Genomic DNA, 12,580 nt, shown 5'->3' with positions numbered 1-12,580 from the left:
TATTAGAATGGTCATAGTACCATATTAGAATGGACTTAAAACCATAGCGCAATGGTTTTAGTACCATATTTGAGGGTGTAATTCTTGCCCGATATATACAGTGCAGTATTTATCGGTATTAGTAGAACTGGGCTGTTTTATCCTGGGGACTTCGTGGTTGATTGTCTGCCTTGCACAATTTTGGGCAGTGCCGCGAAACGTCTTAAAGAGAGCGTATCGACCCGCGACTCAATCCAGTAATCTCTTCGATGACTGAAAATTATTTTTAACGATTTTTGAACCTCGGAATCAACACCGTGCACCCACGCCCCGTCAAAGTTCCGAATCAAACCTCCGAAGCCAGAGATACCTGGATTGCCAATGCTACTCCTATCAACATTCAGAATCATCCCGATACCACCATGTGCATTCCAGCGAACCATTGTAGTGGTTGGACTTATGTTGGGTTTAAGAAAACACGTTCTTAGCAGTTGAGTCAGGTTCTCGGTGTTCTTAGCAGTTGTACATGTTTGATTAAAAGTATGGATTAAAAGTTGTGATAGAAAATATTTGAGGGATTAAATGTTGCTGAAAATTTTTATAGGTATTAAAATAAAATTTGAGATATTTATAGGAACTTTATTTAACCCTAAAAATTTCTATACATGTAATTTTAGTCCTTACTATTTTTCATAATTTTAAACATTGCTTAATTATCTTTAAACTTTTAAAAAATATATTTTTTTACTAGGATGTTTAGTATACTAAGTGTTTCTTTACAAAATTTTAGAATTTTTTAAAATGAAAAGGATTAAATATGAATTTTTAAAATTTTAAAAGATATAAGTGAAAGTGACAAAAATCACATAAAAATCAAATTTTTAATTGTTTTTTTGAGGAAATTTTTATAACGTCTAAACATGGCTACAAAATAATTACTCAAAATCAAAAATACGCATTTGTTTAACAATATAGATTAAAACTGCATGCATAAATTTTTTGTAGGATTGAAAATACGTCAATTATTTTTATAAGGACAACAAACAATTTGATAATTTTTTAGGGACTAAAAACTTAATCATTTAACCTGGCACAAACATATATAAGCTTACTTCAATGGTTTTAGCACAACACAAAAGTAACATTCACTTTTATTAAAGGGTCATGCTAAATAGAGTCACGAACACTAGTTAAGGATATAAAAAATGTTTTATATTGGAAATATATGACTTTTAATATTTTACCAATTTTGACTACACAAGTTTCAAGATATTTTTACTATATTGATGTTCCTTAACTAGTGTTCCAGAGTACTAATTAACATTTTCCTTTATTAATAAATTTTGGAAGAGAAAAAACTCACAAAATGCTAAAAATTTGTCCAAATCTTGTAAGGATATCATGATAAAATCAATGTTCAAATCCATACCATCTTATGTCGTGAGTATCTATCTTATACCGTCATCCATTGTTGATTACGGGTGTGGTTATGTTGCATAAGCTTCTTCCTCATGCACCATGCATAAACAATGAAAATTACACAACGCACCCCACATTTACTCCATGCACCCCCATATGCTACCCCATTACTCGCGCGCCCCCAATTTACTATGCACCCCCCATATGATACCTAATTACTCGTGCGCCCCCAATTTGCTTAGGGCACCCCCCAATTTTTTTCCTTTTCTCCCCTAGATTTCTTACGAGCCCCCCAGTTTTTTTCCTCCCTCAAATTTCTAGCGCACGTCCAGTTTTTTTTTTCCTCCTCCAGATTTCTAGCGCATCCCCAAATTTCTAACGCGCCCCTCATTTCCAATTAAATAATAAGTTTTGTTCCTTTGAAGTACGTATTATAAGAATATATTTTCAATTAATTGTGTTGGATGATTATATAGGGTCTGTTTGGTAAAAATAAGCTATAAGCTAGCTGATAGCTGATAAGCTAGCTGATAGCTGAAAAGCTAGCTTATAGCTGATAGCTGAAAAGCTAGCTTATTGAAATTAAAGTGTTTGGTAAAATTAGCTTTTAAAGTGGTTATTAAATATAAAATTACATAATTGATAGTGGGTAGTTTATTTTTTAGAGTGGGTAGTTATTAAATTAAAGGGTAAAAATGGAATAAAGTGTAAAAAGCTATAAGCTATAAGCTCAAATGCTACTTGAAATAGCATCTGAAAAAAAGCTATAAGCTAGTACCAAAAGCTTGTTACCAAACACCTCTAATTTTTTGAAACAAGCTTATAAGCTCATATAATAAGCTATAAGCTAGCTTATTTGTGTTACCAAACAGAGCCATAGTCATATTTTAATTTAAAATTACATACTAAAACATGTACTGTAATTATGGTTTAATTTATTACAATTAACATAAATCATTAGACGAAACCATTGGTTTTTTGTTTGATTACAAAACCATTATGCAATTATTTTGGTTTCGCATAGAAAACTATCAAAATCATTAAACCAAACTTATGGTTTCAGTAATAACTAGTATTTAAAATCATTAAACCATTTAGTGTAAAACTATTTTACAATACACATGGTTTCAGTGTGTAACTATCTGAAACCATTTAACCAGCATAATGGTTTTCAGGATTTTTAAAACCATAAAAACACAATATTTGTTTCAGTAAACACATAAAACCATTTTATAATACAAACTAGAACATCGACCCGTGCGGTGCACGGGTCTAATTAGCTGGAAGATATGTAATTATAAATTACGATATGATAATTGCAATAATATAAGGTATATGAAAATTTTTGAGTAACATTAAACGATAGTTCGACAATAAGTTTGGATAAATATTCATACAAAGGAAGGTATATTACGGAAGACTTCCTTATAGACCATATTTGAAGTCCTAGTCGTATCTTCGCTGTCATCATCGATGATCAATATTTTTAATCCTTCTCTAGAAGTAACTCTTGAAATCGCAACATACAGTTGACCATGTGAAAACACTAGCGACGGAAGATATATCCCAACATGCTTTAAAATTGTCCCTGACTCTTATTAATAATCATCGCAAAAGAAATCATTAAAGGAAGTTGTCTCTTTGAAATTTAAAAAAATTCTTACGTCAGATGGTGTCAAAGAAAATCTAGGTATGAAAACCTGATCACCAATATTACTTCTTGAAATAATTTTTCCTTCAAGAGCACGTTTTCCCAATTTTGTAATAATAAATTTTGTTCCATTGCATAATCCTAATTTTTTGATTCAAATCTACTATATCTACTATATAAGAAAAGAACATACATATGAAATTCCCAATTTGCCCCTTTTTCATTTTTTGACACATAATCAATTCAGGGTTATTTTGTGTCTTTATTAAAAAAAGTTAGTTGAAAAATGCTAAAACATTTCTTAGTAGGATTCGAACACTTAACCTTTTAGTTACACTTCTTATTACATTACCACTAAGCCATATGAATTAATCTACTATATAAGAAAAGAACATACATATGAAATTCTCAATTTGCCCCTTTTTCATTTTTTGACACATAATCAATTCAAGGTTATTTTGTGTCTTTATTAAAAAAAGTTAGTAGAAAAATGCTAAAACATTTCTTAGTAGGATTCGAACACTTAACCTTTTAGTTACACTTCTTATTACATTACCACTAAGCCATATGAATTAATTTGTTATATTTTTGGAACCAAAGGTGAAGTGTTTATTTTTTTTTTCTTTTTTATAATAAGAGAGTAAAATTCATGTACAAATAAAAGGAGAGATTCAATGAAATTCTTTATTTCAACGTCATAAGTGCATTATACCAAATAAGACAACAAATGTATGGTTATTTAATTAAGTTAATTTTCAATTTGTAGTTCAACTCAATAAATTTAATACAAGAATATGGTGGGAGAAAAACTGAAAAACTCCCGTAAAAAAAAAAAAGGTGAGACAACAACAATAAAAATTGTCCGTTACCTCAAGAGAATTATTCTCTACAGTTGCGCGCGAATGATACATTTAGTTAAAAAAAAACAGTAAAAATTAAATACAAAGTTGAAAAATAAATGACATTTTTTAGAAGTTTTTTTTTTCAAGATTTTTTGTTGTTGATATAAGGACTAATATTTTTTTTAACAAACCAAAATGAGATATATTAACATAGACAACCTCCCCAAACACAAGACGTACCGAGGTAGACTACAAAAGTTTACAAAGAGTCAGAGAAACAAAACCATAAACAAATCACACAAGAAAGATATGACTTTCGTTCTTATGAGATTTTTCTATGCGGAACAAAATTATTGGAGAAAAAATAGGACTAAAATATTATGTTGCCTATTTTTTTTTAATAATTTTACGGTTTATATTCATATTAATACGGGAACCTAATTTTTTTGGATATATCCACGGGTCTTATATTTTTACTCATATATTAGTAAAGTTGTTTATTTTTTTTACAATTTTATGAGTTATAGTCATATATTAATATGAGGACATAATTTTTCGTGTGAATTCTACGGGACCTATGTTTTTCCTTTTTTTTTAGACTAACAACAAACAATATTCATTCATTAAAGTAAGCGGAAGAGGTGCATGTAACATGAAAAAATACAGGCCCAACCCACAAGAAGGTCCAGCGCAGCAACAAACAAAAAAAAACAGGGGGATGATCCGAGCTGTTTGATTAATCATACGACTCATGCTTGATCAGGAGGGTGGAAGCACTAAGGCTGCTTGATCAAGAATCAAAGGCTAAAATGAAATAGCGCGTGGAAGTAACGATGTGCGCGCATAGGGGATTAGCGCCATGCCTTATGCACCATGCATAAGAAAAACACTTATGCATGATAACTTTTGCCGTTGATGACATTGAAAGAATGCTAAACATAAGTTTTTGTTGGGGAGCGGAAATCCAAAATAAAGGTATCGAGTTATTGTCACCGGAAAAAATTGTTTGTTCAAAGTCCAAAAGGGATTGGGTTTTGACAACACAAAGATGTTCAATCTAACCAGTTTGGATTTCCTGCAGTTGAAAATACTGCAGTAAAGGTGCAGTAATACATTTTGTGAGAGAGAAGATTTTTTTTATAGGAGAGAGAAGATATAATTTTAACAAAAAAATAAAAGGGGTAGTTTTGTGTGTAAACTTTGGGAACAGCAGGAAATTTGGACAGCAGTAAATCTCAATCAAATCTAACCATGTTGGCTAAGCAAAGAACGGCAACACTACTTAGGGCGAGCTACTTATGCTACTTAAATTTAAGCTTGGTCATAATCCTATATGCATCGCATAGCATTTGTCCTCTCGTCATATCTTAATCCAATGAATGCAACATGAGAATAAGGAATGGAAGAGGTATTAGAGTTCCAAATCCCATATGAGAAATATATATCCATATGTTATTTCCAAATCCCATGGTTGAAGATATTATTTTGATACCTCAATATGGTTGATAAGGTTTTCCTTAATGTGTGCTATATATATGGAGGACTGAAATATATATAATGAATCAAATCATCATGTGTGCTATATGGAGGACTGGAATATCGGCATTTAGGGTTTAGATATATCTATCTAAAATTAGACAAGTTGTTGAGTTGATGTATGTATAACTTCCGGTACACACATTTTAGACATATTTATTATTTAAACAATGTTTCTTATTACATTTTGCTATATCCATAACATAATTGGTAGACCCTAGTGGTGAGATTTTATGCAATTACCGTGGCCTAGTTCTTTGGAGTGGTGATTCACAATGGACAATGTGTTTCTAAAATAAGTTAGCACTAATGTTCAAGTCAATATATGTAATAAAGGAGGAAGGAAGCTGAAAAGTAATTGAATTGTACCTTTGCGCGAAAATCTTCATATTTATGGTGGAGACGGTGGTAACCGTCATCGTGGAACTCGAGGTGGAGTGCGGGAGCTGTCAAAATCAATTCATCGTAGGAGGACACATAACCTATAGTGAAACTTATTTTTATTTTTTGTTAGATTAGTGAAACTTATTTAATAACATTTACAATCCTTATTTAGTAAAAAAAAAATAAAAACATTTGTAATGCTTATTAGATTATTTTTTTTATAAATATAAATGCTTATTAGATTGTTGATAGTAACATGCAAGGGACCACTTAGCACCATTGATGCACTAAGACAAAGAGTCACATTATATTATTGAAGTATTAGACTAAAAAGACAAAAAAACAAAAAATTAGTGACATTTTAACCAAAAAAAACATCTGTATATTATCTGTATATATATTATAATAAATAAAATACTTTGAAATAGTAGATCCAGTGTTGACGAAAGAAACTTGTTACCTAAAAGAATTTCCAATATGTCAAAAAATAAAAAATAAAGAAAGAATTTCCAATAAAAGAAAAAAGATAAGGTGCATGACACATTAATAACACTTTACTAATTCCAAACGACGTGAAAAACGCGTCGTTCACCGTTGAAATTAAATTGAAATATCCAAATCAAAACGCATAAATAACTCAGTTCACTCCAATTCTGTTTTTTTCCTCCCCAAGTCGGTTAGATTGTTCGTAACCACCGTTTCTACATTCACCTTTATCATCATCATCACCACCATCTACAAAACTTATAGTTGAATTTGAATTTTGAATCGAATTTAAGTTCTGTAACTGTTTGATTAATTTTGAATTATTGTAGTTGAAGCTGAATTGAAAGGAGAAAAAGTATAGTGAAATTGATTGATTGATTGATTAATGGATCTGAAATTTTTGTTGTTAATAGTTTTGGAAATTGTGTGTGTTACGATTGCGAATGGGAATGATTTAGTGTTTCAGGTGGAACGTCGGAAAACGAGTTTGAGTGGAATTAAAGATCACGATGATCATCGTCGTGGTAGATTTCTTTCAGATGTTGATATCAACCTTGGTGGTAATGGTCTTCCGACTCGAACCGGGTTCGTCTTTTGATTTTGTTTCATTTTAGAGTTCAACTAGTAGTTGTCAAGATATTGTAGGCTTTACTGATTTAAATGGCTGAGTGATGGTCAAAATATGATATCATTTTATTTAATTATGAATTTTACAAATTATATTCTTAATTTTGTTTAATTATTATTAGTTATGAATTTTTTTTGTTGATATTTTTAGTTTGTAGATGGAATGGTAAATAACACATTCGGACTAATAATTTCAACATTTTTTAGTTGAACTAATACTTATGGATGAGTTATGAATTTTCTATTGACAATGAATTTTCTAGTGAATTTCGGTTTACCCTCTCACTAAGCATGTTACGTCATCATTTATCATCATTTATGAGGAATCTTTACATTAATAGGTGAAATAAAAAATATATTACGGGGGGATAAACTAAAATTCGCTAACATTGCAGGGGTAAACACTATTTAACCCACAACTTAATTTATTGTTTATAGCATAAACTCTTATTATATATATAACAGTTTATTATTTTAGTCAAAAAATAAAATATAAGAGCTTATTATAAAGCTATTTTCATAACCAAATATAAAATACAACTGTTTTTTTGTACCAACAAAAAAATAAATAAAAAATAGAACTGTTTTTGTATAAGCTGTAAGTTGTTTTCATTTCCTAAGCTATCATGCAGAGCTTGTGGAAATAAGTTGAAATCAGCTTACAAACATTTCATAAGTTCTCCCAAATAGTTTCGCAAGTGATTATGTCAGTAGATGAACTCCAATAAGTCAATCCAAACAGACTGTAATTTCATAAAAAATCAGAAAAGCAATACAATGTGGAACTTGATAAAAATCTTGGTGACTAACTATAAATGGGATCGCCGAGCTAAATTATGAGCTGCTTTATTTATTTGTTTTGCCTTCTAATAAGCCTCACACTAAGGTTTGGAAAAAGTAAAAAATATTAAGCTAAACTATAACATGCAATTATTATCTTATTATTGTTATATGCTTAAATTAGTTTGTTTGATTTAGGTTGTATTTCACAAAACTTGGGATTGGTTCTCCAAAGAAGGACTACTATGTTCAAGTTGATACAGGAAGTGATCTTATGTGGGTGAATTGTATTGAGTGCTCAAAATGTCCCAAGAAAAGCGACATCGGTGTATGTATGCATCTGCAATTAAAGAATCGTTATCATATATAATAGATGATTTTGATTCCAAGTCAAAGTTATGTTGACACGAACCCTTTGAATTTCCTATTTTCATTATTGTTGTTGTTATGTTACAACAGATGGACTTGACCCTCTATGACCCAAAGGGATCTCATACTTCAGAGTTAATTTCTTGTGACCAAGATTTTTGCTCTTCCACATTTGATGGTCCGATTTCTGGTTGCAAGCCTGAAATACCCTGCCCTTATAGCATAACTTATGGAGATGGAAGTTCAACTGCTGGATACTATGTCAGGGATTATCTTACTTTTGACTTTGTCGATGGAAACCTCCATACTGCACCGCAAAATAGCAGTATTATTTTTGGGTGAGAATTTTTATTATTTATACTCCCACAATTCACATTGTATTGTATCCGTAAAAAACAAACGGACAATGTATTGTATGTTGTTGAGTTTTCGGGCAATCATGTCTGTTGTATCAGAGTGCCATAGGCAAAAAATTTATTGCCTTTTTGAGTTAACTCTTTTATGGTACTCGAATATTTCCAAGTGGGAGTTTCAGTGGGCCATTTTTATTTAGAAACATTCATCTTCCTAGGTTGATAAAGAATGAAAGAATAGGTTGATAAAGAATGAAAGAATAAAGTTGCTGGTTTAACATTTTAATTCCCCTCTTTTGCATCTCTATGTGGTATTCACTTGCTGACAGGTGTGGCGCAGTACAATCTATGGGTTCATCTAATGAAGGAGCCCTTGATGGAATAATTGGTTTTGGACAAGCAAATTCTTCTGTGCTTTCACAGCTTGCTGCATCACGAAAGGTGAAAAAAATATTTTCGCACTGCCTTGACAATATTCGTGGTGGTGGAATATTTGCCATAGGGGAATTGGTGGAACCAAAAGTCAGTACAACTCCATTGGTACCAAATATGTATGTTCATTAACTGTCTTTTGATCTCATGCCTTGATATTGGTTGTCATATACATTCAAGGGTAAAACTTGCAGACACACAATCTCAAAATTATCAATAATGAAACCTCATTTCATGATCAAATAATCATAATATTGTCTAGGTTGATATACAATTGATGAAGGGACCTGTACTTGAATAAAAGAAATTTGCTAGAGTATTGGATATTTATTTTTATTTTTTTAATCTCTGATGGGAATCCTCATAGGTATGGCTTATCCATCTGTTGTTTCTTGTGATTCTCCTTTCCAAGTTTTTATTGTCAACCCCATTGGATATTGTGGGCTTCTTTCAATTTTGTAATTCTAAAAAGAGTTTTGGGTATATGAAATTACATTTCTATCATTCTAGCTAGTAGTTATATGTATGATAGCTCCCTGGGTTTTCTGCAGTTCACTAGAATGGCAATTAAGTCCCATAGGTCAAAGAATGAACCGACGCATCCTATACTGTTCTTGTTGCATTTAAGCCTTTCATTTTTTATTATGGTATATTCATCTTAGACCTCTTTTTTAAGCTTTGAAAACATTCCGTGAAATGTTCTTTCAGATACTCATAATGTATTTAATTTACAGTTTAGCTCGTGATTGTAAGTATGCCATAACTGTAGCCTGTTGACTATTGCAGGTCACATTTCAATGTGGTTTTGAAGAATATTGAAGTTGATGGTGATATTCTACAGCTTCCCTCAGATATATTTGATTCTGGAAATACGAAGGGGACAGTTATTGATAGTGGAACAACCTTGGCTTATCTTCCTCTCATAGTTTATGACGAACTACTGTCAAAGGTATGTATATCTATAAAAAAATAATTCTATTAATATTTCTTCTGGGGCACTGATTGTTCTTTATGACAGGTTTTTGCTCGGCACTCTGGTTTGAAATTAGAGCTTGTTGAGGGACAATTTAAATGTTTTCATTATGCTGGAAAGTACGCCACTTACCATTCTGACATTTGTTTATAGAAATTTCAATTTTCTCTGTTATATCTGAATTATTATTGTTTACTAATATTAAGGTGTGATCTATTTGTTTGATTATTTTTGTGAAAAGATCTATTTGTTTGATTCATCATTGTTTTTTGTCAACTGAGGATATCAGATAATTTATCAAGATACTAGAGATTTATTTTATTGGTCGTTTATCCCATTGGGTATGGTGACAAGTGACAAGTGACAACATCATATTTTCAATTTCAGTTAATTATATCTTTCCAAATGTCATATTTTGCTGTTTTGATAATATTAGTGGAACAACTCCTTAAAAGTCTAAAAAAAAAACTTTTTTTCAATACAAAACTTCCTTTTTTTAGTTCCTTAACAAATGTTCTTAGGGCACTTGCCCTTGTTAGCACGACCCTATTAGTAATCCAATATTCTGAAGCCTGCAGGTGGAAAAAGATTAGTTTAAAATAAAGGAATATGACAATTTACGGTAGCTAGTAGGATTCAGTTAAGATGACATAGACTATAGATATAGCTAACTTTTGCACTCGAGAAAGAGTGCTAATTCCTGATTAGCTTCTTGATGAAGTGACTGTATTATGTCCTATCAGAACTTCATTAAACAGAGAAAGAGTGCTAATTCCTTTTCTCAGTCCTTTCTCATTTTCTTTTTTGGGCTTCACTATCCTTTTCTTTAGTTTGTGAAGGGAGCAGTTGAGCGGGCTGAATACTTTGCTGCAGATAATTTTGGATATATGTTTCTTTTTTATAAGTAGACTATAAATATATACACTTTTTGTTGGTACATTTGCAAATAATTTTATATTACCAAAGTGCCATCTGTTCAAGATGGTTCTCCAAAATTTTAACTGGGTTTGAACTGTTCAAATGATGCTTAAATATTTACTTTTTGAAAGCTGTTTGTTTTTTTCAATTCAAGAAGGAAATAAGTGCACTTGATTCTATTGCATATGCTTAATCCCTTAATTCGTTGACCATTATAACCTTGCAGTGTTGATGATGGATTTCCAGTTGTGAAGCTACATTTTGAGGACTCCCTTTCTCTGACAGTTTATCCTCACGAGTACCTGTTCCCATACAGCGTGAGTATGAACTTCATTATTCATTGTAGATGTACCCATTCTAAATTGAGAAGCTTTGTGGATACTAGATACTCAAATGATAAGTAATTTTATGTAAGCTTAACATGTCTGAATTGATTTCTCCCCCTCCGAACTGTACCTAGAGGTCCCCAGGTGTTTTTTGTATTTTCATCATGCATGTTATTAAATGCCATATATAACATGTTTAGGGACATTGATTGTAAATTAAAGGTCTAATTAACTATCCTATCCTTTGTTATCTGTTGGTTTAAATGATGATTTAAATTGCGATCTGGAGAATTTTACTGATATACTTGTGTATATTCTAAATTTATTTTAGAATACCTCATTTTGTTATGAAGTTACTGATATTTATTTTGCCTTGTTATTATTGTTCCCTAGGATGGTGAACGGTGTATTGGCTGGCAGAGAAGTGTGCCACAAACTAAGGACGGAAAGGATATGACACTTCTTGGAGGTACACTTTAGAATTATATATCACTTATAAATACTTCATAAGACTCGACATTTTGTATTCCTCATTAACTTTAATTATTTTTAATTTCAGATTTGGTACTATCAAACAAACTAGTCTTGTATGATCTTGAGAATATGGTCATTGGATGGACTGACTACAATTGTGAGTACCAAGTAGCCTTCAATAATTTTGTTTCCTATTTTGTTGTATGGTCATAGTAACCGCAGTTAAATGTTAATATGCAAAATTAGTCCAAGGTTGCACCAATCACTTCAGATTATTTCCTCTTCATTTGAATAAAATTCATCATTCCTCGTCTATACCTACTCCGGTTTGAAATATTTTTCAGCTTCATTTTTTAGTATTAGAAAAATAAGCAAGGTTAATTACTAAAAAACAGATTGACCAAAATAAGCCTCATCTGTTGTAGTAGCTATCTAATCTACATGCATCTTATGGTTAATTTCTACTGGTTTTTAGGGTTAAATTTGTTGATAATTATCTAATGCTAAAAAAAACTTGCTTACATTGTGTCATTGTTTCTTTATTAGGCTCTTCCAGCATTAAAGTTAAGGATTCATCCGGAACAGTACATACAGTGGGTGCACACAATCTTTCTCCAGCTTCTACCTTTCTAAATGGTAGAACATTGACATTCTTTTTGCTGCTAACTGTCATGCTAAACTGTTTTTTTAACTAGGTTTTTATGAGTCACGTCCATTCATTTGATGTTGTTGTATCATAATTCTTTGAATGATAAGGTGTGCAGAGTGGTTGATATGGTATAATTTAAATTTCTCCTATAGATGTAATTGAGAAAGGGGCGATTTATTTATAAAAAATAATTTTTTTTGACATTTTTGTTCTTTTTTTTTTGGATTATAATACTATTGGTATAAAGCTAGGAAGCCCCATACTCCAAAATTGCTCTTAATTTGTAATTTAAGATGAAAAAGACTTTTCACATTGGGAACAAAAAGTCATCCATTGAGCGGGAAAAATCCTAGGTATCGTGTTAGATATGTATCTAACACCG

General features: G+C 31.3%; 1 protein-coding gene across 1 annotated transcript; it reads left to right on the top strand.

Annotated features, from left to right (window-relative positions):
- Positions 1 to 6,240: 6,240 nt before the first annotated feature.
- Positions 6,241 to 12,401, top strand: LOC123913473 (aspartic proteinase 36-like). The gene is made up of 10 exons (XM_045964232.1): positions 6,241 to 6,882; positions 7,903 to 8,032; positions 8,164 to 8,411; positions 8,756 to 8,977; positions 9,645 to 9,807; positions 9,877 to 9,950; positions 10,976 to 11,066; positions 11,469 to 11,544; positions 11,635 to 11,706; positions 12,096 to 12,401. Exons 1-10 carry the CDS (start codon positions 6,683 to 6,685, stop codon positions 12,242 to 12,244), a joined length of 1,425 nt encoding a protein of 474 aa, XP_045820188.1. The 5' UTR covers positions 6,241 to 6,682; the 3' UTR covers positions 12,245 to 12,401.
- Positions 12,402 to 12,580: the final 179 nt, after the last annotated feature.

Source organism: Trifolium pratense, linkage group LG1 (assembly GCF_020283565.1).
Source record: "Trifolium pratense cultivar HEN17-A07 linkage group LG1, ARS_RC_1.1, whole genome shotgun sequence".
NCBI classification, from domain to species: domain Eukaryota; kingdom Viridiplantae; phylum Streptophyta; class Magnoliopsida; order Fabales; family Fabaceae; genus Trifolium; species Trifolium pratense.
Note: the sequence above shows the minus strand (reverse complement) of the source record. Positions and strands in the feature narration are given on the sequence as shown.

What these genes read in the sequence shown, in the direction of transcription:
- LOC123913473 (XM_045964232.1), top strand. Translation starts at nt 6,683, where the DNA reads ATGGATCTGAAATTTTTGTTGTTAATAGTTTTGGAAATTGTGTGTGTT. An exon ending in GGTCTTCCGACTCGAACCGG is followed by an intron (nt 6,883 to 7,902) that starts GTTCGTCTTTTG and finishes TGTTTGATTTAG; the next exon opens with GTTGTATTTCACAAAACTTG. An exon ending in GGATATGACACTTCTTGGAG is followed by an intron (nt 11,545 to 11,634) that starts GTACACTTTAGA and finishes TTTTAATTTCAG; the next exon opens with ATTTGGTACTATCAAACAAA.